This window comes from Vicia villosa, unplaced genomic scaffold, assembly GCF_029867415.1.
Source record: "Vicia villosa cultivar HV-30 ecotype Madison, WI unplaced genomic scaffold, Vvil1.0 scaffold7, whole genome shotgun sequence".
Taxonomy (NCBI): domain Eukaryota; kingdom Viridiplantae; phylum Streptophyta; class Magnoliopsida; order Fabales; family Fabaceae; genus Vicia; species Vicia villosa.
In genome coordinates this window covers 446,094-472,935 of record NW_026706810.1, presented here as the reverse complement: position 1 = coordinate 472,935, position 26,842 = coordinate 446,094, and the positions used below count along the sequence as shown (strand labels likewise).

The 26,842-nt window shown below is 36.1% G+C and overlaps 3 protein-coding genes and 1 non-coding gene across 4 annotated transcripts; 1 reads left to right on the top strand and 3 right to left on the bottom strand.

The window, feature by feature from the left end:
* The first annotated feature begins 1,664 nt into the window (after positions 1-1,664).
* LOC131643091 (protein NUCLEAR FUSION DEFECTIVE 4-like) lies at positions 1,665-5,022 on the top strand. Its single transcript, XM_058913235.1, has 3 exons — positions 1,665-2,077; positions 2,335-3,191; positions 4,325-5,022. Exons 1-3 carry the CDS (start codon positions 1,742-1,744, stop codon positions 4,797-4,799), a joined length of 1,668 nt encoding a protein of 555 aa, XP_058769218.1. The 5' UTR covers positions 1,665-1,741; the 3' UTR covers positions 4,800-5,022.
* A 2,100-nt stretch (positions 5,023-7,122) lies between these two features.
* On the bottom strand, positions 7,123-10,086 carry LOC131643092 (uncharacterized). The gene is made up of 2 exons (XM_058913236.1): positions 9,934-10,086; positions 7,123-7,813 (listed from the first exon to the last, which is right to left on the bottom strand). The coding sequence occupies exon 2, from the start codon at positions 7,765-7,767 to the stop codon at positions 7,381-7,383; it is 387 nt and encodes a 128-aa protein (XP_058769219.1). The 5' UTR covers positions 7,768-7,813; positions 9,934-10,086; the 3' UTR covers positions 7,123-7,380.
* Positions 10,087-10,128: 42 nt separating this feature from the next.
* On the bottom strand, positions 10,129-10,201 carry TRNAE-CUC (transfer RNA glutamic acid (anticodon CUC)). The gene has a single exon. It is a non-coding gene; the product is annotated as a tRNA-Glu (tRNA).
* Positions 10,202-19,887: 9,686 nt separating this feature from the next.
* LOC131643085 (thaumatin-like protein 1) lies at positions 19,888-21,827 on the bottom strand. Its single transcript, XM_058913230.1, has 3 exons — positions 21,447-21,827; positions 20,688-21,357; positions 19,888-20,404 (listed from the first exon to the last, which is right to left on the bottom strand). Exons 1-3 carry the CDS (start codon positions 21,496-21,498, stop codon positions 20,080-20,082), a joined length of 1,047 nt encoding a protein of 348 aa, XP_058769213.1. The 5' UTR covers positions 21,499-21,827; the 3' UTR covers positions 19,888-20,079.
* Between the last annotated feature and the right edge of the window lie 5,015 nt (positions 21,828-26,842).

The following is a 26,842-nucleotide window of genomic DNA, read 5'->3' as shown; positions in this document are numbered from 1 at the left end:
AATGATTCTGTATTATTTCATCGGTGTATTTCTACAAAGAGATTGGTCATATTTATAGGACTATATTCAGACAATGTAATAAACATAAATTGTTATAAATAAGGAATAAAATCATTGGAAAACAAATATCTAATTATTCATGACACATTATTTTAATTGTATAAACTTAATTAATGACATATATTAATATAATAATATTTTGAATCATATAATTTAAAGTTAATGATAAGTGGCATACATTTTTTGTATTTTATCCTATAACACACATTTTCAAATATATTTTTAAATTCATTTTAATTAAAATAAATTTTTTAAACTAAAATTATTTTTATTTTCTTAAAAAATATTGTATCTTAAAATAAAAATTATTTCAAATTATATTTCGTTGTTATTAATATTCAATTACTTTAATTTTTAAAAATTAAATACTATTTTAAATATAAATTAACAATCATTTAAAATGATCATAATATTTTTTTATTAAAAAATAATTTATTGAAATATTTTGATTAATAATTTATTAAAAATAAAAATAATAATAATAAAATTATAAAAGTGAATTAGAAAGTGAAAAAGGAAAAGTGAGTTGAAAAAAAACTAAAAAAAAAAAGGATTTTTTTCCCCTCAAATTATTATTTTAGACTAAGCTAATAAAAATGCATTTTTGTAATTTTCAGTACATCAATTTTTCTTATATTTTAGATAAAAAAAATATATGTTATTTAGTCAATATATAAATTAAATTCATTAATTATTCTTTGAAAAATTAGTTTTTTTCTATAATAAAAATCAAAGGTTACAACCGTTCAATAAAAAATATCGATTTTCCATATCATCCAAATAATTTAATATATCTAAATAATTTTACATAATACACATTGAACACATTGTGAAATTATTTTAACTTGTATCTTATCATTGAACACATCTACTTTTTATATTAAAACTAGAGAAAAAATATATTTATAAAATATTAATTAGGGTTAATGAACTTTTTCATCCCTTTAAATATTTCAAATTTCATTTTTAGTCCTTCCAAAATTTTCCTTCAAGAAATCGTCCCTTCAAAATTTTTCTTCCGAACTATTGGTCCCTAACGTCAAATTTCGTAGCTAATCGGTGGCTAAAGTCGTAGCTAATCTCTAGCAAATTTGACGTTAGGGACCAATAGTTTAGACAAAAAATTTTGAAGGGACGATTTCTTAAAAGAAAATTTTGGAGGGACTAAAAACGAAATTAGCAATATTTAGAGGGATCAAAAAGTTCATTAACCCTATTAATTATTAGTTATAAATTTGATAATTAATTTTGTCAAACAAAATCTAAAAATTATCAAGTGGAAGCGATAGTTTATTGCTGTGCCAAGCACACCAACTAAAACAATAAAACAATTACAGTAAAAAGAATTATCAACTTGAGAGATACAGACTGGTACGGTCTACGTTCCATCTTAATCAAAGGCTATTCATAATACCGACAATAATTGTGACTCTTTTATTTTATTCAACTTTTCAAAAATATTTATAATTTTTTCTATATACGAATATCCTTTTCTCATAGCTTAACTTAAAACAAAAAATATTTAAAAGTGCACTCTACAAAATTTTTTCTCCGCACGCGTTTCTTTCTCTAATTAATAAAATTAAAAGAAAAAAAAAATACCAAGTTGTTCAAAGTTACACATTATAAATTCAAAACAAATAAGTCCATCAAAAAGTACATACAATTTCATTCTAAACCAATGGGCATCCTCTCTGATACTTCCTCCGCTACCACCGCCACAAAATGGCTCGGTTTTATAGCCGCCGTTTGGATTCAAGCCATCTCCGGCAACAACTACACATTCTCAAACTACTCCGACGCTCTCAAATCCCTCATGCACCTCACTCAGTTAGAGCTCAACAATCTCTCCGTTGCTAAAGATGTCGGTAAAGCTTTCGGTCTCCTCGCCGGACTTGCCTCCGATCGTTTACCTACTTGGGCCATTCTCCTCATTGGTTCCTTCGAAGGTCTTATCGGTTACGGCGTTCAATGGCTCGTTGTAGGTCAGATCATCCAACCTCTTCCATACTGGCAGGTACTATTTCAACCTGACATAACATTGCTATAAATTTATAAATTCAAGAGACGGATACTAATACGTCGACACCTGTAATAATTTGAAATAAATAAATTGAACTTAATCATAAGTGTCTGTGTCTCAGTTAGACTCAGAAGATTTGAAATAAATAAATTGAACTTAATCACAAGTGTCTGTGTCTCAGTTAGACTCAGAGGTGTCTGTGCCAGAGAGTTTTTTCTACTGAATCTTGATTATGGTTTTTTCTTTGTTAGATGTGTGTGTTTCTATGCATGGGAGGAAATAGCACCACCTGGATGAACACTGCGGTTCTAGTTACATGCATAAGAAACTTCCGGCGAAACAGAGGACCAGTTTCAGGGATTCTGAAAGGCTATGTAGGATTAAGCACAGCGATTTTCACAAATCTTTGTTCAGCACTTCTCGCAGAGGACCCTGCTTTTTTCCTTCTCACACTTGCTGTTGTTCCCTTCATCGTTTGTCTCACCGGAGTCTTTTTCCTCCGTGAAATTCCCGTCGCTAAAGTAACCACCGCGGAAGAAGATAACGAAGAAAGTAAATATTTCGGAATCTTGAACGCGGTCGCCGTTGTTCTTGCTGTGTATCTCTTAGCTTATGGATTTGTACCTAACGTCAACACGCTGGTATCTAGAGTTTTCGTCGCTATTTTGCTTGTTCTTTTGGCGTCACCGTTGGGGATTCCGGTTTATGCTTATTTCAAGGGAAGGAATTCGGGTCGGGTCGGAGGTGATATTGAGGGGAACCGAGTAAGAGAACCGTTGATTCAAAATGGTGATAAAGAAAACGAAACGGTGCCGGTTGAGGCAGTTGAGACGGTTGGGACGGAGACTGAGGCGGTTGTGGTGGTGAAGGGACAACCGGCGGTGGGGGAGGAACATACAATAATGGAGGTGATGAAGAGTTTGGATTTTTGGATCTTGTTTGTTTCGTTTCTATGTGGAGTTGGAACGGGTTTGGCGGTTATGAATAATATGGGTCAAATCGGGTTGGCACTCGGGTATACGGATGTATCCATATTCGTTTCATTGACTAGCATTTTCGGATTTTTTGGAAGGATCATATCTGGTTCGGTTTCTGAATATTTCATCAAGTAAGTCATCTACTTTTTTTTTTCCACATCAAATTTCAATTTTACGTAAAATACATGCCTAGCCATTTATGGAAAATATTAAATATCCAACTACCGAAGTTTTAGCCAATGATATAATTGAAAATGATCTGCGTAATCAAGTTTACTTTATGCCCAGGAATTAATTAATAATATTTTCAGATCAAATCGTAGGGTCATAAATATTACTAGAATATTAAAACTGAAGTTCAAGTATATTTTTTGTTTGACAATGATTTGAGAAAATCAATATGATCTCGATTAGATTAGTTGAGATTTTTTAATGATTAATTTAAAACAATTAAATTTGGTTGTTAGATTGTTGAAGTGAAGATTCGTGGAATTTGACTATGTATCTGTCGGTCTTAATGTCATAACTTTCGGTGTAAGATGGAATAGATTTGGGAGCATTGAATTAGAAACATAGTTGTGGTTGACTTTTAGGTTTTGCCAATTGTTGTCGAGTTAGGTGTAAAGTCGAATGTGTACTTTTAAGTTAATAGCCTAATTGCATTGCCAAGCATTGCCAATTTCTTAGTATACAAGCAAGAGTTGTCAAAAATAAAAACTTTATGTATTTAGTCTAAAACTTAAATGTTGATGTAATTGGTTTAAAGTTTGGTAATTGGTTTAAATTTGGACGGTATTTGCGGTGAGTATAATAGAAGTGACCTCTCTACGATTAATCAAGCAAGCGTCTTTATGTTTTTGTTACGAGGTGGATAATTGACGGGTCGTAACAAATGATACCTAATGGACTTGAATTATAATATAACGGTACATAGTCACTCAAGCGCGATGCCAAAGACGAAATGGTTAGAAAACAAGATATAAAGGTTTAGTGTCTCAAACACGGGGTCTAAGTAGGAAGTGATTAAGAAAAGATATAACTTTCCACAATTTCTTTACCAAATACTGAAGATTGGAACAGTGCCATCTTCATGTTTCTTTACCAAATACTGAAGATTGGACCAGTGCCATCTTCATGTTTTGTGTGATCCCGTGTAGCGAAACAAAACAATTATTGCTTTTAAAATATGATGGGTACTATTGTTCGTTCATCACTTATGAACTGTCTATTTTATTTCTTAACTTACAAATTTTCTTGTTAACAGGAAATCTGCAACACCTAGACCTCTTTGGAATGCAATATCTCAAATTCTGATGGCTGTAGGTTACATACTCCTAGCCCTGGCTATGCCCGGTTCACTTTACATCGGTTCTATCATCGTCGGCATATGTTACGGCGTGCGCTTAGCTGTTACCGTCCCAACAGCTTCCGAGTTATTTGGACTCAAATACTACGGTCTAATCTACAACATTCTCATCCTCAATCTTCCTCTTGGCTCTTTCCTCTTCTCCGGACTACTTGCCGGAATACTCTACGATATGGAAGCAACGACAACAGAAGGAGGAGGTAACACGTGCGTCGGAGGCCATTGTTATAGACTAGTCTTTATAGTCATGGCTGGAGCATGTGTTGTTGGGTTCTTCTTAGACATCTTACTTTCACTTAGAACCAAGACTGTTTACAACAAGATTTGCATGAGTAAAAGATCAAAAAAATCCTCAGGAACATCAACTAGCTAATGATCTTGAATGGAAGCGTTCACAATATTGGTATAGGACAATTCTGGGATTGATGACATTTTTGTTCAGTGATATCCCAATTGTATCCCACTTTAGAATTCAATTAGTTCAGTCGATTTTTGAAAATAAAGCCGGATCGTTTTGTTTTTACCGGACGCTGTTGTTTTCTAAGATGTTTGCACATTGCAAGGATTAGTAAGATATAATTCTTTACAAATTACAACAGGATGTTCAATTTTGTGTTTTTTAGTTAAATTCTGTGAAGTAATCTAGAACTGTAACTTGTAAGTGATTATTGTATTGAGTAACATGTTTGATAAAAAGATGCAGCAGAATTGTAGGGTAGGAGAGATAACATGAATTTAATGATGTTAAATGAGCCACGTTAAAAAGATGTGGTGGTCTGCAAAAGTTGTTTTTGATGTAGATTTATGTCATATTATTTGGCTTTCTCTCACTATCTGTTAGTTTGAATTAGTGTCTATATTTGAATGATATGGTCCTTAGATTTGAGGGTGGAGACCACTGTACAGATAACAATTTAACATCGTGCAGATCATGATAGGAATTCATTATCCTTTTCATGTGGTCCTTCTCTTAGAAAAAGAGGAATTGAAGAGGAAATATCAAGGAAGCTGGAAATATCTCACCTACCAGTATCATCAAGAATGCACAAAAATAACGGCTAACTCTAAAAGTAAAAATAAAAGATTGGCCAACACTAGTGTGAAGTAGCAGCAAAGCAATGACACTATAATGAGAATATTTTTAACCCTTGGATTTTACCAATAAAACATTTAGTTGTCATGATGAGATATTAGAAACCAGTTAGATAGAAGTTAGCTTCTTTGTAAAATTAGCTATATGACTTCGACGATCAGACAAAGGTCTAATCAAAAGAAAACGAATCATTACGTGACGAACGCGTACAGCCGTTTTTCTGCATTGTATAGTGTCCTTAACGGGAATGTCATGCTAATCTCCCAACTCAATCCAACGGGTGGCCGTATCTCACGCTATTTTACACGGTGCGGTTATCAACCACCTCTTCCATTTAAAGAGGAAACCACGCTACTTAATAGGTATTCAAATCCTTTTCCATTCAATCTAATAGTTGACCACATCTCATGTTGCACACGCCTACAATTATCAACCAGATCTCTTATTTAAAGAGGAAGGAGCGTTACTTCATAGATTCAAATTATTTTTCATTCAAATTTTATTTCTCACTCTTACTGATTTGATTTGAGCATTGGATGCTAACCTTGCAGATCAATCTCCTTCTCCACCGCATCAGCAGCTTTGAACCACCGTATGAATTCGTCCTCTCCGATCATCTAGTTCTTGATCATATTCCAAAAAAAGTAAAATGTTTTTCTATAAATTATAGCTTATTTTCATAAGCTATCTTTAAAAACTTATTAGTAGTATTCCATAAAGTGTTCCTTTAAACACTCACGTGCTAATACAAACGACTAAGCTTAAATATATAAATTCAAACCAACCCTTAAAAGGAGAGGACGGACTTCTGGAGACACACATAACACACACCCTTTTAGTTAGGCTACTAATGTTTGAAACAAGTTGTAGGTTTCACGGTAAACACAAGTTACATGAGTAATTACTTGCCCTTGTTTTGCTCCTAGCTAATATAATAGGTTAAGTATAAGATGGTCTATATCAGCCCATCGGCTGAATGTTCTGCTGTATCGGATATGTACAACTGTCTTTGGATGTTTAATGTCTCTACATAATTCTGTGATAATGAAAAGAAGAGTTAGTTCTGATGTTGTTTTCTGTTGACTATTGCAGTATTTGAATCCTCTAAGGGTAGCAAGGTGACAATTCAGGTGTCTATTCTGCATTTAATAATCTCGAGTCCTATTGGCTTTTACAAATATCTGATGTTGCATTTGATAATCTTATGACTGGTGCTCGTTAAACATTGCTTGTTACTCCAAATATGGTTTTGTTTTTGTTGGAAGCCATATAATAGGACAATTATAAGCCGTTCAATCTATATCCACTGAATTATCAAATTGAAGTTGAAATGATATTTTCTGCCAAAAGTATTTCTGCAAACCAACAACAAAAATGAAAAAGTTAAATTACTTACCAGCTATTATCTGCTTTCACCTTCAATATATGAACACTTTGTCTGTGTCTACCCCAATTACAATATTCCACATATGTCACCTTAGCACAATCGTCGGAAGAGCACATACTTTAAAATGTATAATGAAAAACCATGAGACCAAGTCTGCAAGAAAATCCTCACTGCATGAAGATCAATGAATCATAAAAAAAAGTTTTCTCAAATAAATAAGCCTCGTAACGTAGCAGGTTTTAACTACCATTAACAAAATGAAAATCATCAAAGTAACAAAAAAAGGTTTACATATAATAGAAACAATACAGCATATGTGTCTATGAACATTCACAATACCAAGAATTACATAGTTTATTTTCCTCCCTTCTTGATGAGAAGTGCTTTCTCATTCTAAGGCCTCTTTGACTTGACCTTTCTGGGTGGAAAGGAAGATAAGGAGAGAAAAAGTTATATTTATTTGTTACTACTGAATCAGTTCTTTGCCTTCAGAGAGTTATTATCCTTGATCGTGGCTCGCTTATCCAGCTTAACATAGCGTTTTAGATCCCCATAAAGGAGTGTTTCGATATTCTTCCTACGTAATTCACTTAACGCGGGGCGTTTATCAAGCAGCTGACACAACCAGTCAGGGTAGTCTGCAGCAGGCAGGATTTTTGGATCAGTTCCATCCTTGAGAATGTTGGCACCTACGACTGTACTTGCCTTGACATCTTTGCTAAGAGTTGATGCTTTGGGTGCATCAGAAGGTTTAGATCCTTTCTTTGCTTTACCAGTTGCAAAAGTTCGCCGGCATGCAACCCCAACTGCTTTTCTGGTGCTTAGAATTCGTTTAACAGACCTCGCATGGTTCGTTAACATGATTTTCTTCTGCGAGATTATTTAATATCACTTGGAGGAACATGAACTGCTTAGAAAAACTAAATATTAGTACAAGTACTTCACAAATTAACTACACTGCACAGATTCTATACTTGTAAATCTAATAGGTTTCAATTTCTCTTTTCATGCTCAAAATCATTTACATTACAGAGAATCATTGTTTATATACTAATCATTTTTAACTCAAATTAATGCACTAGTGAGCCAAGTTTAAATTTACTCAATAAAAGGGATAACCTAAAAACATGGTTCAGAAATAATTCATATTAATTATCAAATATCAGAAAATACAAAAAAAAAAGTTTCATTAATGTTGTGGATGTAATTGCAATAGACACAACAGAAACCATTATAAAAAATAGGCACACATGATATGATACAACATAACAAAATCCTATAACAACCTCAACTAACCAACTTACTAACTGCTATAACAACTCTTAACTACTATTAACTGCTCTAACTATTCTAATTAACCCATATTCTACCTCCTACAAATACACCCCTCCTCAAAACAGCCTTGTCCTTAAGGTTGACATCTACAATATATTCATTAAAACTAAAGTAATGCCTCTCTCTTGCACCATGTCACCCTTTAGATCACTGACAGCTACATCCTACCAATGTAGTAAGGAAGTGTTGGAATTGTTTTGCAACATTAACTTATTTTGATTGCATGACTGATGCCACCTCGATCCCACAAATGGAAATTTGTTGAATCAACTTCAGCTTCAGTTGGTTGTGTTTCACCTTCTTCCCAAGCATTTGTCACTTCACTAATTTCTGTAGTACTGGATTGGCTGGCGACTTTGGTTGTGGTGGAGGAGCCACAACCTGCGAACAAGCCTTCAGCCGAAACTTCTGCGTGACTAGTTCTCTCGTGATTCCTCTTTCTGCTGTTTCTTTTCGATCCGACGACAAGGTTGTTAGGATTGAGATCTTGCATAAGATCGGAAGGGATAGCTAGATAGCTTCTTAGCCAGTGTGTGTACTATCAAGCTTTGAGTTATTGCGGGTCGCTCTAACTGCCGCAAGCATGTCGACGTTTGGCTGTTCCGGTGAAGGCGGTGGTTAGAACTTGGCATTTACTGGCATCTGCAGATCACGATCTTGATGCTTCGGTAACAAAAGATTGGTTGCTGGAGTGGCCACTACATGTAGTTTGGTGTCAACCATTTATGGCGGGAGGGATCTAGTAAGAACACGGATCTCCGATTGTTTCAACGGAGGTGGTGGAATGAAATGGCTTAGAGTACCACAGAAGAGCCGCTTCTACCCCTTCAGACTCTGAAAAGGACCCATTAAACCTTCTCGTCAGTCATCACCCATCGTCATGTCACCAAAAATACAATGACTGCCCATTTCTTATTTGGTCTCCGGTGTCTTCATTGCACATTTCTCCTATTTATGTTTCTTTATGGCTCACACTTTTTGCTATTTCAATCATCCCTTCTGTTGCATCAAAATAAATTTTCAACAAAGGTATGATTTCATTCTTGGCAATTACACCCTTTGTGATGCCTCCATTTCTAAGAACACTGACACTTCTCAAAGATACAGCAGTGTCAGACCAAATGTTAGGAATCCAAGAAGTTAATTCCAAAGAAAGAACACTTTTATTAAGAATTACGATAGAATAGGAGAAAATCTCTTCTCAAGGGTTTCCCTTCACAACAGAGAATGAATACTCTATTGACATTTACAATATTCAATAATGATCAACTTTAGGTTGAATTCTCCTATTTAATACAAATAGTCCTAAAACAACCTCAACTAACAAACTTCTATAACACTCTTGACTGCTCTAACTATTCTAATTAACCACTACTCTACTTCCTAACACATCCTAAACATATTTGTACTCTACAAATCAATGTGCAATGAGGAAAGGGGTACAAACAAATAAAAAATAAAGACAGAAATGATAACTTCATATACGTGATAGTGGCAACTAAACAAATTATTATGAATTTTGATAAAAAATTAATATAAAACTAGAATTTTTAGAGCTTAATTGAAAAATGAAAACCTAACATATAGAACTAATAATACAACAAATTTATCTCACAAAAAAAAATAATAACAGCAGAGAAACAATCAAAAGTGAATTAGACATTTCCATTAGTGGAGAGAAAGAGAACGAACCTAAGTGGTGTTTGAGTTACAGAGAAAATCCGAAAAACGAAAGAGAAGAACTTGAAGTTTTGCTGAGAGAAGAGAAGCAAGAGATTCCTCACGATACACAAACGGTTAGAAGTGGGCTGAATCAATTTAAGCCCAATTATAAAATGGGTTTATCTCACGCACTCTGTTAAAAAGCGAAGGAAATAATTAAAAAAATTCCGTTGCCGGGACTTGAACCCGGGTCTCTCGGGTGAGAGCCGAGTATCCTGACCAACTAGACTACAACGGATTGATGTTAAAGATATATTATCGAACTAATATATTACTATTCCAAGTCCAATTCTTAGTGATACCTTTTTCATTAATTTGATTTTTCTTTTTCTTGTCTTCCCACGGGGGAGGGAATAATGATTTAGATGAAAAAAAGAATCATTAAGTGACAAATCAATTCCTTATGTATGTTTCATATTTACAAATTTGCCCTGCGTCAAAAAAAGAATTAACTAAATGTCCTTTTTACTTTTTTTTTGCTTTCAGTTTTTAATTTATTAGAAAAATACATGGTTAAAAAATTAGTGCACCAAATACTTATTAAGAAAAATCATACACCAGTATTATATCAAAATTGAGTTGAATTGAATAAGTTGTATTCTTGTTAATTTATATGTTAATGTTATTATTTAAAAGAATTTCTTTAAAGAAATTATACTATGATAAATTTAAATATTAGAAAATTATGATTAAATTTATCATAGAAGTTAAAATTATAAATGAAAAAGAAATAATTTAACTAATATATTAAAATTCAATTTGATAATTATATGTTCTTGAAAAACACTTTTGGATAACTTCCCCGAAGTTAATAAGGAGAGACCTCAACAATTTTGTATATTCGAGGCTATTGGCGTTCCCGTATCTTTCCTACGTTGCTTGGCTATTGGTTGGTCTCCTTTTTTTTCATGGGAGACTCCCTTTTATACTTAACATTTATGGCATACAATCAATAGTGATTTCTAACTCTCGATGTGATAATCATGAGGTATAGCGTTCTTCCACTGATCTTCATAATATTTGTGCAGTCATTGGACTACCATAATTGTCATACCGACTTGCCATTTTGACCGTCCGACTAGGCATGCCTCTCGCCCCGCCAGACTTTGTACATCGACTCCAAGTCAGTGTATCATTCGTCACATCTGACTTCATGTCCCGACTCCGACCCCTTCACACACACACAGTGTATCATTCGTCACATCTGACTTCATGTCCCGACTCCGACCCCTTCACACACACACACACCGACTACTTACTTGCAATCCCGATTTGTTTAGCATATATCCCTTATCCGATTTATAAACCGTCCTAAGAATTTTAGGGTGTACATGAACCCCTCAATCAAGAGACCCAGCGAGCCGAGGTGTTTAGTTAAAGAATCCTAAATTTTTTACACGATGTCCTTGGTCGACCGCGCATGAATCCAACGGTCATATATTCGCTGACGTGTGTTAATGGGTTTCAAATGCAATGATGAGTGCGCGTCCCATCGAACCTCTTTTTTTCCCTAATGATGGCTTTTATGGGGAAGTTTCTCCCATCATGACCCTCTCACTTAGTCACTTCAGCTTCTCGCATTAGGCTTTTTAAAACCTCATTTCTCCTTATCATTCTAAGTTATTCTCTCTTACTATTCCCTGAGGTTTTTTCGACGCTAGTTTCACCCCTCCATCGGCGTGTTCCTGTTTTCTTTCCCACAACTCAAGTAATCTTTCCTTCATTTAATTTTGTCTTTAATTTTTAACAATGGTGCTTATACGAGAATGTGATGATTTTGTAAGAACAAGATTTGATTCTGCAATAAGTCTCTATATTTTGATGATAACAGTGCATATATTTTGTATGTAACAATTTAGTTTCTAATAGTTTTCTTGAGTGTACAGGTAATATGTTCTAAGAGGTTTTGGATTGTTGTCCGTGAAGAATGATCAGAAACAAGCAAGGCAACTCGAAAATACTATTTGTAGTTGAATCTGAAGAAACATCAGTAGTTTTGAAGAATGCTGAATGATCATCAGAGGGAGAGTTATTGTGCGCTTCTCAAATAAGTTGTTGCTTCAAAAGCCACAAATAATCATAAGGAAGAATTCCGTTAGAACTTATGTTCAAAGATCGGAAGCCAATACACAGGAGCGAGCTTCAAATCAAGACCAGGAGTCGAGATTTGTTCATCAGAAAAGTTGTTGCTTCTAACTCTGAAGACAAAGTTAAAGATTCTGAATGCAAGATCAGATACATCAAAGGTCAAGCCGAGAATACAAAGATCATACTTAAGGATGTACAAAAAGATCATAACTGAGCTAATCAAGCAAGAAGATCAGATACCAATATCCAAGAATCAGAAGTGCTTTCAACAATAAAAGAACTTGTTCTCAGATTGGTTGTTGCCTGCATATGTGGAAAACAATGTTCTAATTCTTAAGGATTCTGAAACAATGTTTGGACAAGCTATAGCGTCACAAAACCACTCCAGATCAGAAGTCGAGTATCTCTTTTCAGAATAGCTATTGCTGTCAAGTTCTGATAAACGAGACTCTAACTCTCATAAGATAATGATTATATGCTTCTTATCAAGTAGTTTATGAACTACACATCAGAATCATTATCAAAAAGATGAAGACAAGTTGATGTCTTCTAAGCTTACTACTTCAGAACCAAAAGTACATTATTTGAAGATAAAATCAAGAACTTAGTTAAGAAGAAAATAGTACAATAGTACATTAGGGATTCCACTATCCAGTACGCGTACTATTTTACAGGAGTTGTCTCCCACTAACTCTCAACGTGTCAAGCTACAAGACAAAGGAAAGTACTATCTACAACAATGCTTGATTCTATCAGTTGGTAACTAGCCGTTGGAAGCCAAAAGACCTTCTTATCCTTCAACGTCTCTTTTGATAACTATAAAAGAAGATCATATCATCGAACAAAGGTTGACGACAATGGCAACACCTATGTTGTTCATATTGCATCTATAGATTCAAATGAATCTGATGTAGCTTTTGATGTCGTTGGTATCGCTACTGATGTTATTACCATAGATGTCAAATTTGATGTTCATACTGCTATAACGACTTATGTCGTTGCAGTTGTTAATTGTGATTTGGTTTGAATGGAACTCAACCAACACATATTAACAAGAACAAAAGGATCAACAGAGAAGACAATGCTTAGAAGCTTATGTTAAAAAGCATATGTCAAAAGGAGAAGTTGAAGCACATGCTAATTCAAAATGTTACTAGGCCAATTAGTTTATGCTAATGCCTAAGTAGATATGCAGAAGCTGATCAGAAGATGAAGAAGAAAATTCTAAAAGATGCTACTCAACTACAATCATATGCATCTTGATAGAAATCAGAAGAAGCAAGGAGTTGTTGCTCGGAACTTGCTCAACAAAGAAGATGAAGAAAAAGACCACTATAAGATGTTACCCAATCTCTGATTATATACATCTTTATAGAACAATGTAATGAACACAAGAGTTTTTGCTCGTATTGTGTTATAGGTCTAGGTCTCTTCATGTAAATTGTTCTAACACATGAGTTATTGCTCATAAATATGTTAAACAATATGTGCTTAATTTAGTGTTTACATCCAACTTGTGTACAAGCATTATATTGTAAGCAAACCTTTATCAAATTGTTGTTTGATTCTACCTTGAGAGACCGAGTGAAGGTCAGAAGCTCGAGAAGACAATGGTTGCGATCATTGTGGAAATCCTTATAAGATACCAAGTTGGTCAGATCTTATTGGATCAGTGGTAGTCATATCTCAAAGAGGATCGAGTGAAGATCAGACTCTTGTGAGATTGATGATAGATATCACTGTGGTGGAAATCCTCTTAGAAGACTTTGGTTTCAAGAAGATTGAATACTTCTAAGAAACGCTAAGCTTCTGATGAGTAAGAGCTTAAAGCTTCTGATAAACTACTACTACTTAATCTTCCGCGCGAGAATTATAAGAAAGGGAAATTATTGAAAACCCAATTCAATCCCCTCCCCCTTTCTTGTGTTTTTCTCCACCTTCAGATTTAGAGGAACGTACCTATTCCCTAAAATTCCTAAGAGAGAAGCAAGCTTTAGGTTGAATGCATGAAAGAATGTGATGGTCACTTAGGAAGGGCATATTTTGACCAGATTATTGGGGAGGTTTATGGTGATATTTTTTGTCTCTTAGTGGCATTGACTCGAAGTCTATCTCATCATGTTTTGTAGAAGTTTTGATGGAGATGAACGGGTCTTATGTTGATTCAGAGGTTTTAAGCTATAGTCATAGCACAATCGACGCTAGTGATATTGCTAAACTTCAGCCCAATATAGACATTTCGTCCATCGGGAATGAAGAAGATGTGGTTTTTGGAAACCTACGAGGATGGCAAGATAATTTTCATCTTCCGGCCTAGAGGCGTGGCTGATGACCATTTCTATTTCTATACCGAAGTACTTGAGGATTTCAAAATTCCCTTTTTTGACTTCCAGGCCGACCTTTTCACTATCCAAAACATTTCTCAATTGCACCCCAATGGTTGAGGTTTTATTAAAGCTTTTTAGGTTGTTTGCAAAGTGATGAACATATCCCCATCATTAGGGTTATTCTTTTCCTTTTTCGAGCTAAAAGGCACAGACAAGGGGAGTGGGGTTTCCCTCAACGGATTACCCGACAGAAGTTTCCTCCAAGCATATACAACCAATTATAAGGGGTTCAAGGAAAAGTTTCTTCTTGTCAATAGTGGGAACAAATTCCCAATAGTTATGTATGTGGTGGATGGAAGCCATCTCTTATCGATTTACTAGACGGATAACCCATCGTTGATCTATGGTTTTGATTATAACAAGCTAGAAGTTTTAAAGGTCCATGCACTAGCCATTCTAGATTCCTTCAAAACGTTGAAGGTTAAAGATTTAATGAACATGGTTGATGACCAGGAACAAGTCTTTAAATATCTAGGTAATGCTTACACACCTTCCAACGTATTGCAAATAGTTCCTTTATGCCCATTTTTGTTGCTCTATTTCATATCTTTATTTGTATCTAAGATGTCGACTGCTAACCTCAAGGAGAAAAGAAAATTTATGGCTGAGGTGAGGGCCAGGTAAGGCAATTAAGCAGCCTTGAAATCTGACTTGCCCGAAATATATACGAGGCCTTAAGAAGAGAAAGATGGATGCCGGAAAGATATTCCCAAGCGCTTCGGAGCCTCAGAGTTCTTCCTTAACTCCTTTTGAAAATCCATAAAAGATCTCTCCTAAGAGGGTGAAGCCTTTGAAGGGTGGCCCTACAAGCCAATTCGATCTGGCCATCACCTCTTTGATGCGAGAGGCCTGGCAGCAGTCATCAGTCAAAACCATTCACCGAGTTTAAATTTTGGTCCAACGCCTTTGACGACTTAAGGTTTATTTTGACCACTTGAATACAATCGAGGACATCAATAAAGTGGAGTCCATTGGTGCTCGGCAAGTGACTGGGAATCCTAGTGCTTATCTGATGTGGTGTATCATCATGACCCGGGGTCTGTTTAAATTCGAAGATGCTTATGAGAAAAATGAACTTTGCCTAACCAAAGAGGTAACTCAGCTGAAGGACACTCTTAAGAGCCAATGTAACAAGGTAGAGGATCTAACGAAGCAGCTGACCGAAATGACCAAGAAGAAGAAAGATGTTAAGGCCACTGTAGCTGGTTTAGTTCATGATGTTAAGCAGACTCGTGAGTCTGATGAGAAGCTAAAAAAGTTTTTGCAGGACGCCCTGATGAATCTTCTAGAATCCGGTGATGAAGCCTTTGAAAGGGCCAATGCCGAAGCTCTGTGTCTCTAGCCGAATCTTAACGTGTCCAAGATGGATTACTTCAAAGTCGTAGTGGACGAACGACTAGTGGACATGGAGGGTGATTCTCAAAAGGTCGATATTGCTAAAGAGGGTGGAGTCGGAGCTTAAGCTGGTGTCATCCAAGAGGAGGAACAATCCAATGCTTAAATTTGTTGTTTATTTACTATGTTTGTTAGTCATCCATGAGGATGCACTTTTTGTAATGCATCAATAATTTCTTCGTTTCTTTTGTTTTGAGCCCCTCTAGGATTATGCACAATATTTTGGTCCCTATTGAGGCTTTTATAATATGCTTTCTTGGTTTAAATATGTGCTCACTTATTTTTAGCCTTTGACCATACATAATTACGAACACATCTTTAAAACTTGGATGTGTTTCGATTGAGTGTGATAATACTAGTGTGATTAGTCTCACTAAGAATCTAGTACTTCATTCACAAACTAAACACATAGAGATCCAACACCATTTTTTTAAAGACCATTTTGAAAAAGGGGATGTTGTTTTTGAACACGTTGACACCAAAAGCCAACTTGCTGACATCTTTACAAAACCATTGTCATTGGACCATTTTCATAAGACCTGTAGGGATTTGGGAATCTTGGATTCCTCTTCTTTTAAATAGAATAAGAATTCTACTTTGTTTCATTTGTTATGTAAACTCCATTTTCACTAACACTAATTTGTAGCAAATCATTCTCTTACCGAATATGTTGGCACTCCACCCGTCTCATAATAAGTATTTTATTTAAACATTATGTGATTCCTAAAAGAATGATTAGATGTGTTGGTTTTAATGATAAAATTAGTATCATTTACTAAAATACCCTTATTTATTATAGGTAGTGGAATAGTTGAAAAGTGTGAAAACTAATAAATAGGGGTATAATATTGGAAAAATAATAAATGTTGTATTAGTATTCTAAAAAGACATTTATTTTGAGACATAGAAAAAGTGCAAATGAGACATTTATTATGAGATAGAGGGAGTATGTCTATATAACTCTAGTATTCGGTGTGTATTATTGCTTGTATGTTTGTTATGGATATGTTCATTGGTTTGCTTATTACCATCTTTAATTTTCTCATGCATCTCTAACATGTTTTGGTTATTCTAGTTGGCATTTAAGTCTTTTAAACGTGTATTATTAATTATGTGTATTTGAGAATTTATATACATGTTCATGCATTATTTAAAGTTGTTAATGCATTCCATTTCAAGTTAGTTTTAATAATTTGTTGTATGTTGTTGAATATTTGTGTTGCATGTCTACTTTGCATTTTGTTGAATGTAGCATGTTATCTTCATATTTTGTATCTGATATTCGTTCTTGTATATTCTTCTTAGCTATTTAGCTCATATGTTGATCTGGAATTACTTGTTGTATTTGGTTGTTTGATTTTTAGATCCATAACAATTGGTATGATCTCTTTTTGATGTTGTCAAATGGGTAGAAAATTGTAATGAGTCAAGAATTTACTTATGAGTTTTATGTTATGGTGTGTGAGTGTAATGTTTTAGGGGGAGTACAAGCATTTTTGCTTTTACCTTAAAGCCAATTCGATTACAAGTGAAACCTTGTCAAACATTAAAAAGTGGGAGAATGTGGCTGCACATCCCTAGGGGAAGTTTGTTGCATGTCCTTATCATATGTAGGGGGAGTATCCTCGATACGGTTATTTTTTTGCTTGTCTTGTCGCTTTCGTTTATCATCTTTTATTGAGTCTCCCTCATGATTGCACATCCTTTGAATCAAGTTTGAAATTGATTCATTATCATGTTAGCATGCATAAAATAATGGTTACGTTTGAATTTTATCAAGATTCCTTTAGTTAATTACATGAGTTTGGGGAATAAAAACTATGTGTTTGATTGAAGTTAGGTGCAAATAATAATCTCAAAGTATCTTTAAAAACATCAAAATGTTAGTTTTCAAGTGTTTGGTTTGAATCAATCAAATACGGACTCAATTTGATTGGAATCAAATACAACAGAGGTGAACAAAAGTTTTCAAAATCACTTGATTGGAATCAAATTTTGCACATGATTCAAATCATGCAATTTTCTGTCACCTCTGCCTGATTTGATTCAAATCACACTTTGCACACGATTCGAATCGCACAGTTTTTCAGCATTTTTCTGAGGGCCTATAACATATGATTCGAATCACAGTTTGTACATGTTTTGAATCATGGGGTCTTTAATTCGTATCAAACATTGTACCTTATTCGAATCAATTAAAAAATGGGTCAAAATAAGAATCGTTTTTATTCCATTCACTTGCTCACTTGACTCATTACATGCATTGCTCTTGATTCGAATCTAACCAACTTTTACCAATTATTTTTGTGCTTTAACTCACGCACATATAAAACCATCTATCAACACTTTTTCATGTGTGGAATTTCATATTCATTTGTGATTTTATGTGAAATCAAATCCCTCACGTTAAAAAGTTCAAAGTTCTTGCACTTAAATCTTTTACTTCTTCAACCTAGGTTTATGTTTCAGATCTTGTTCATGAGAGATCTGTGATTGATTGGGGGAGACACTGTCTTGAAACTGACCGTTCTTGGAGACTGTTTAAATATTGTTCATGTTGTTATAAGATTCTGTCACTAGTGCTGACAAATTCCGGTGAAAAAGAGGTTTTTTCTCTTCATATTGCCTTAGTAGTGACTGTGTGGAAGGCTACAGATAAGGCAGAGTTATTCTCAAATCATCAGACAATTCATCCCTCAAGAAATTGGTAGAATCAAAGGGTTAATTGCTACAGACGAAGACTTGGAGCATAATTGATGATATTAGAAGATTTTTAAAGGTCGGTTAAGGAAGGATTGTGCAAAAGAGTTTTGCGTGGAGGCGTATACAAGTCAAGATCCATAATTGAAGTTCAATTTTATTCACATTATTGTGGATAAGTGATTATATAAACTCTTTGAATATTTGTCAAACTAATGGAATTATGCATGTTCTTTGAAAAGTGCATGTAAACTCACGCGAGGACGACCAAGTTGAAGCACTATAAATCCATGTGTCATCTCTCTACCTTTTACTCTTGTATTCATATTTCGTAGTATATTGCATGCCTAGGTTTTTCATTCATAGAGTAGTTTACCCTTTATTGCATTGAGAGCGATTTATTGCTTAAAATTAGATTTTGTTGGAATTGGGACTTAATTTAGCTTTAGTGGTGATTAAAATCTGAGAAACTTGTTGAGTTTAGAATTCACAAATTGAATCATTGTATAATTATCTCTCGTGAATTATACTAGTGGTATCGATTGAATGCCTTGTGTATCATATTAATTCAATTTATGATTGTTGTACATTGATTACGTGTTTACGTGTATTAATTTTTATTCAAGTATAATTCTCTCCATTTCGCTTTAGAAACTTCTGCATGCAAAACTTTCGATAATTCATTTTCGAAAAAATCGATTCTCCTCTTTTAAAAGGTCTATTCACCCCTCTCTTCTAAACTGTTTTCTTACACCATATTTTCACCCAACAGTTCATGGCGATAACGTAGGCTTAGAATAAGCACGACTGAAGATAGATTTTATTTATTTGTATTTCGAGCGACCGAAACACATTCCGTGTTGATCATGATGAATGAGAGGTATTTCAATCTTAAGTAATTAGTTTGGAAATGTTTTTCACTTTTAGAAAAATTAGTCTGATTTTTCCGAGTTGATTTTTGTTCTCTTTTTACTTTCTTAATGATTTGAGGTTACATGACATTCATGTGAAAATTCATATTAAGAATTTTTTAGCCGTTAGATTAATCTAATAACTCATAATTGCACATGGCAGAGAGCAGGAGGTAATCCAAATCCATAGCGGCATAGTGACAAATAAACAACAAATGTGATCCTGAGAAACATCTCTATTTGTTCAAATCTACTACAATAAACGCAAATATTATAATTATTTTGTTATTATGTTATCCATGTGAAACCAACCAAGATAGCCCAAAATTGGAGAAATATGTTGGCTTTTTAAATCCCTACCATCATAGATCTTCAAAAAGCTTCTTGTGTGGGAGATAAACACTCCCAAGATTAATACTAAAATAAAACAAAACACAAACAACTTTAACAATTGAAAGACAGAATAATTTTTCAAACGAATCTTATAGTGGGTGGTTTACAACAAGAAGAATCTGCCAGCTTTAGTGGACAACAACAACAACAAAATTCATAAACCCAAATACCCAAAAATCTAAATACCCATTTACATTTTACAAACCAAAATACAACGAAAACATTATTACACCTAAAGACAACTAAAGCAAGAACATAACAAGCAATAAGCCAAAAGAGTAGTGAAACACTGAACAAGCTGTTGCAGAGGAATCTCCCATTGCTAATCCAGCTAAATATGACCCATCAGCAAGCATAGTCTCTCCTCCAGATCCTGCACTAGATCCTGATCCTGCCCCTGAATTAACCGGTACTGTATACCCTATCGGCGTGTCTGTACCCGCACCCGTACCCGTGTATTCAACTCCCCCTTCGGATCCTGTTCCAATCTCAGGAGTCCCTATCACTGTCCCTGTCCCTGGTAACGTTGTTGAGCTCACTGGAGTTGGATATTGTGAAGATTTTTTACTGCAAAACCAAATCATTATAACTATGCCATACAAATCTAATAGTGTAAACTCTACACTCAAATAAAGTAAAGCTTCTCCATGATGACATTACACAACTTTTCAACATAAAAAAGCATATCATTAAAGTTATTAAAATCAAACAATATGGACCAATATTCACACTGTCAGAAACTATTCTTCAAAAAAAGTTAAAATATACTCATTTTTCCTATAATGGGACCCTAAATAACATATTTAACACAAAAAGGAGATTAGTGTTGTTTAATGATTATTATTATTACCTTGGAGAAGATGGACAAAAGGTAACGGTATAATCTGCAGCAGTGCAAGTAAAAGTACTCGAAGCATCATCGTAAGCGTAGCTATACGATCTAGGACAAGCAGCCTTAAACATCTCCGAGTAAACAGACGGCCTACAAGTCGCCGGTGAACCATACGCGCCGCTACAACAATACTCCGGACTACCAAAAGCCTCACACGCGCTCTTACACGCGCTTCCATCTGAAGCCCTCAACTCCGCCGGACATTGCTGGTTAAGATCCGAAGTACACCCGGTAGATTCACACATACCGGACCCACCTGAGCCTTCAACGATCATGGGTAGGTTGTAACCGTCTACGAGACTCACGTCGTAGAAATCTTGGCCTATGGTTCCGAGAGTGAACTCTGCGAGGGTGGCAGGTGGAGCGGCTCCGGCGCCGTTGCATTCTATCATGCCGGAACCACAGTCTCCTGTGAGACATGAACCGGAGCCGGATCCGTCGAAGTTGCAGCCGGTTCGGGCCCAGAAACGGCCGGACCAACCGGCTGGAGCTTGGAATGTGCGAGTGGTTTGTTGTGGAAGTTCGAAACCGGTGCTTCCGAGAGATGGGGTACCGGCATTTGCGAGAATGCCGGGCCAGACTGTGTAGTCGCATCTGTTTACGAATGTGAAGGAAGAAGCAGTGGTACCTGAACAAAAACAAGCGAAAAAAGTGAGTGTTTTGTTTTCATGTTCAATGAAATGATGTAAACATGGGAAAGTGTTGTGTTTTTTTTACCTTTGGGAGTGAGGAAAAGAAGAGTAATGAGAGTGATGGTTAATAGATCCATAAGTGTGAGCTAGTTTTTTGTGTTTTTCTTAGGTGGTGGTGACTAACTAACGTAGTTAGTTGTTTGGTTTTTGTAGAGTTAGATGGTGAAAATGTGAGTGATTATGGTGTAGAGGGAGGAATGGTGGTGGTTGTTTGGCTCCAGTTGCTTTGCTGTTAGTTACTAGAGACTAGAGAGGTTAGGGGATTTTAGCAAGGGGGGTGTGGGATTGGATAATGAGTGAAGTGGTATCAAAAGGACAAAGGAGAGTGTTTCCAGGGTCAAAAGCTGAACAATTAAATGAGTGAACTATGGGGTTATTGGGTGCCCCATACCTGGGTCGACTAATTAATAATAATAAACTATTGTTAGGAAGCCAATGTACAAAACATGTTTCTTTTCGTTGAATATGACAAAGATTTGGGGTTAATTATACATTTGATCACTTGTGTTATTTTGTGGGTTATTCTAATATATCGTGTTTTTTTCCAAAGATTGAAATAATATTGTTCATTTGGGAACTAGAGATAGAAAATGAGTTGGAGTTGTTTACTGGAATAACACTTTTGACGTGATAGATCGAAAAAAAAATAAATAACCATGTTTAATAAAAAAATTACAAAAAAAATCTTTTTTTCAGAATATTTACCAAAATGTCTAAGTTTGGGCACCCAGATAAGTGGATGCGCCAAACCAAATGGCGCATATGTGCACTTTAAGCCAAACCATTTGGCGCAAATGCTCAAAAATTAGGGCAAATGCATGTTAGCCATTCCATTTGGCGCATGCACTCATACTACAACACATAGGCGCCATTTCATTTGGCTCCTATGTGTTGTGCCTTTTTTTTTCCTTCAAAATTAACCCGTTTCGGGTATTTTCGCGCAAAGTTTTTGATTCCGGTCTTTTATTTTCGTAAAAACGTCTAATAAATTGAGTTCGTAAAATTCTTATTAACCCTAAATAATGTTTGCGTTGTCGATTTCGGTTTTTTACTAAAGCACAATTTATTGATGAAAGACTGAGGAAAGGTTACAAGAGGTGGTAAGCGAAATTGATACATTGTCGTAAAAGAAAAATACAAAGTAGATTAAACTTGCGACGAGGTCGAGCCACGATTAGGGCATCTTTTTCTATTGTGCCCCACCTGACGACAAATGCTGCATTTTCTTTCCATTTTGTCGTGGACGTCCATTTCGGTTCTAATCCGCGTACTATTGGGACGACCCTTTTTCTTTCGCCGCATTGCGTCGTTATGCCAAACTACCTCTCCATCATACTCAGGCCAGTAATCCTCCTTGGCTACCACTGGAAACGCAGCACTGTAAACTCGAAGCAATGTCTGAGTCTTGTAAATTGGAGACAGTAGTGATTTTGCGTCGCGGTGCGCATACGCACATGCAGCTATGACGTGTGAGCAAGGCATACGAAAAGCTTGAAACCTTCCACAGTCGCACCAATCTTCGTCCAGAAGAACCCTATATTGTTGTCTTGGCAAACCCTCATTGTGGTCAATTGTTTCGCGCACACTGAACATGCGGTTGAATCGGTCGAAAGAAATTACTTGATGAGTGTTTGCTTTTGCAGATTGCTGTTGCATAAATTTCATGCAACTATCACTTAACAGTTGACCAGATTGTCTAACATCACCCCATTTCCTGCCTCTCGTTGAGAAGAGCGAAGCCATCCTAAAGTAGATAGCCTCCACTAGTGCTGTGATAGGAAGGTTACGAATGCCTTTGAAAACGCCACTCATGGATTCCACGAGATTTGTCGTCATATGGCCCCATCGCACGCCTTTGTCGTAAGCCCTTGTCCATTTCTCCCTAGAAAGGTTATCTATCCAACTACCTGCATCTGGATTTGTCATTACAATCTCACTCCGATAATGCTGGAATGTGGGTTGGGTCAATGCATAACCAGCATTGACCGGGGCCTTCCTTAGATGTCTGTCCTTGATCTCCCGCATGAAGTTCTGGGCGATGTGGCGAATACAATAGACGTGTTTTGATGGCGGGTCATGCCATCCGTTTGCTGGATTATTATAAGCACTCTCTATGGAAGCGTGCCTATCAGAGATTAAACAGATGTCAGGCTGAGGAGCAACATGTTCTCGGAGGTTCCTTAGAAAGAAACTCCAAGCCGCGGCAGTTTCACCTTTGACAATTGCGAACGCCACTGGAAATATGTTGTTGTTCCCGTCCTGTGCAACCGCCATAAGCATGGTTCCTTTGTATTTGCCGTATAACCATGTTCCATCAATTTGAAGTATGGGTTTACAATGTGCAAACCCTCGTACGCAAGGTTTGAACGCCCAAAAAAGCCGATGGAATATTCCGTTTCCTTGGACAGGGTTTCCATTCGGGCATGCGCGGGCAGTGTCTTTAGAATAGTAACAGTGCCAGGTGTGTAACTATGTAGCGCATTGAGGTATCGGGGAAGAATTTTGTATGACTCCTCCCAGTTGCCGTAGACTGTCTCGATTGCCTTTGTTTTTGCAACCCACGCCTTTATGTAAGATGGAGTGTAGTTGAAGGTTGTAACGATATGCGAGATAATATTTTTGACCTTGAGAGACGGATCAGAGCTTATTAGAGGCAAGATCTTTTGACAGATGAGATCGACACTGAGTTTCGTATGATCTTGGGAAGTGTTAGGGTTGACACACGTGTGTTGTTGCGTAATCGACCCTATTTTCCATGCATTACTTCTCTTCCTATAAGAAGCCAACAGTCTGAAGCCACACTCTGGATTTTTACAAGTGATTACATACCGTTCCAGGTTTGAACGATCTACGTCGAAATCAACGTTGTGCGCCATGTGCCATTTTTTTATTGTTCTAAGACAGGCCTCCTTAGAAGGAAACTTGTCTCCTTCCTTTAACTCATCGTCATTTTGGATGTAGGGTGTGAAGAAGATGTCAGATGATGGTTCGTCACCTTGCAGGTTCAAGTTACTCATATGTGCTGGAGGTGCGTACACATGAGTTGGAGGCACCGACATGTGTTGCTCGTCGTCGGATTCCTCGTTGACCATGTCGTCAAATTCAGTTTCCAGATCTTCTTCTTCCTCGTCTATGACATCAACCTCTTCTTGCTAGTTGACTGGTGGGTCTATAACTTGCGACTGGACAACATGATTTTCTTGTGTCCCAACCTGTAGAGCAACGTACAGCTCGATGGAATCCAAGCCAGAGTATTCGTGGGTAGTAAACATATCTTGCAGGTCTTCGTCAGTTGCAATCTCCATCTCATAAAACTTGACAGTGTTGTTGTCATTGAAAGAGGGACATTGGTAAAAAATGTTTGCAATAGGACCCATTGCAATCTTAGCGTGTAGTCGCCGAATGAAGGATGTAAAGGTTGCTCTTTTGCTTAACAAAAATGGCACAACTTGAGTGTTTCTCATCACAAAACCGGCTATTTCATGTGAGTAAATCTCACCGTTTAGATGGACATGTACAAGGTATTGGGGAGAAGAAGCCATTTTTTCGGGTTAGTGTTTGGGTGTTGTAATTTCAGGTCAGAGTAGGCAATATTGATTGTGTGTGTTGTAATTTTTAGAAAATATGGGTTGTCTTATATAGGGTAATTCTTACAACTTTGCATTATCTCAAGACACACACGCTGATCTATGTCTGTCCCAACATTCCAAATTGAACATAAAAGACAGACGCACGCTGATCTAGGTCTGGCACAAGATGCCAACATGACGAGACTAGACAGACGCATGCTGATCTATGTCTGTCCCAAGATTCCAAATTGAACATAAAAGACAGACGCACGCTGATCTAGGTCTGGCACAAGATGCCAACATGACGAGACTAGACAGACGCACGCTGATCTATGTCTGTCCCAAGATTTCAAATTGATTATTATTACATATATAAGATTATTATTATTATTATTATTATTATTATTATATATATATATATATATATATATATATATATATATATATATAACGACAACTAAGTAATATTATCTATTTTCTAGTAATTATTCAATTATAAAATGTATTTTAAAATATGTCTGTTAGCTTAATTAATATTCAGACAACCACAACTAACACAACAACCACATTAATTTTAATTAAATGATCCGGCGTTTGCAACACAAAACAACCGGTAGAACACGATATTACATTGCAAAAAAGAAAATAACACAGAACAGCTAGTAGTACACGAAATCACATTGCAACAAATAAAACAACACATAATCTAAACTACTCAAGTATCACTGCAAGAACAAGTGGATTTTCAACGCCTCGGTTTACTTCTCCACTGTATGTCCAAAACATTAGATCCACGTCCACATCGTCTTTCACACGATCCCAATAATACATGTATGTGCCTTCTGGGTTATTATCCGTCAACGTAATGTATGGACAATGATAATCTATCTGTTTAACTTTCCTGGTTGGACCATCCAGTTGACAAAACCCGGTGTTGATGGCTCTAACAATTCTCTTGAAATCCCAATGAGGGTTCAGGCAAACCCGCATGTGACTACCTTCCTCAAAAAAGACTACAACCCAAATTGAATTCATTTTTAAGTGTTTGCAGTAAGAAGAAAAAAAGAGTTAATACTTCAACTCCACACACACACCTCTATTTATAGAAGAGCAGGCCACTTGTGGCAACTTTTTTTTAGCGGGTAAATATGGCGGGAACATTTTGTTAGTTATTAATAACTTAAAATATTATTAATACTCATTGGCAACTTTGTAACGATAAAATATCATTTCATTGAAATATGCTAAGAGCATTTGATTGAACGGTACAGAAGTTACAGAAATGATAAAGAAACTGCGGCATCTAGGATATTACAACGGTTAAAACAATGTCTTCTCTGTCCTCCATCATCCGAGTGCATTGGATGTCGTCTTCCATAGTCTCCCACCAACGCTGTCTTTCAAGAAAAACACCACCCCTTGTTCTAAGCCTCTTGATAGATCTGATTTCTTCGCCGGGACTGTACTCCCCGTCCAAAAACCTCAGGATGGTTCTCTTAAGTTGTTCCATGGAATGGATATTCCAAAACATAACCTGCATGGGAGGTTTGACGGCAGAGAAAATAACGCACCCGTTCCTTCGACGATAGTCCGGTTGATAGTCGAACCGCCTCACAGGTGGTGGAGGCTCAGAGCTCCGGTGCCTGCTATCTGGCCTTATTCGAGATCTCATTTTTTTCGTGTGAGTAGTCTTATGCACACAAGAAACCCTAATATAGAAGGACATACGCCTTGCTTAAGGTCTATAGCACAATTAGGGTTTCCTCTACAAGAAAAAACGTAAACCCTAATTTTTTTTAAAAAAAAGGGCTTGTACTAATGCGCCAAATGGAATGGTGCATATGTACATTTT

What these genes read in the sequence shown, in the direction of transcription:
- LOC131643091 (XM_058913235.1), top strand. Translation starts at nt 1,742, where the DNA reads ATGGGCATCCTCTCTGATACTTCCTCCGCTACCACCGCCACAAAATGG. An exon ending in AACCTCTTCCATACTGGCAG is followed by an intron (nt 2,078 to 2,334) that starts GTACTATTTCAA and finishes TTTCTTTGTTAG; the next exon opens with ATGTGTGTGTTTCTATGCAT. An exon ending in GTTTCTGAATATTTCATCAA is followed by an intron (nt 3,192 to 4,324) that starts GTAAGTCATCTA and finishes TCTTGTTAACAG; the next exon opens with GAAATCTGCAACACCTAGAC.
- LOC131643092 (XM_058913236.1), bottom strand. Translation starts at nt 7,767, where the DNA reads ATGTTAACGAACCATGCGAGGTCTGTTAAACGAATTCTAAGCACCAGA.
- LOC131643085 (XM_058913230.1), bottom strand. Translation starts at nt 21,498, where the DNA reads ATGGATCTATTAACCATCACTCTCATTACTCTTCTTTTCCTCACTCCC. An exon ending in TCTTTTCCTCACTCCCAAAG is followed by an intron (nt 21,358 to 21,446) that starts GTAAAAAAAACA and finishes GTTTTTGTTCAG; the next exon opens with GTACCACTGCTTCTTCCTTC. An exon ending in TTTTGTCCATCTTCTCCAAG is followed by an intron (nt 20,405 to 20,687) that starts GTAATAATAATA and finishes TTGGTTTTGCAG; the next exon opens with TAAAAAATCTTCACAATATC.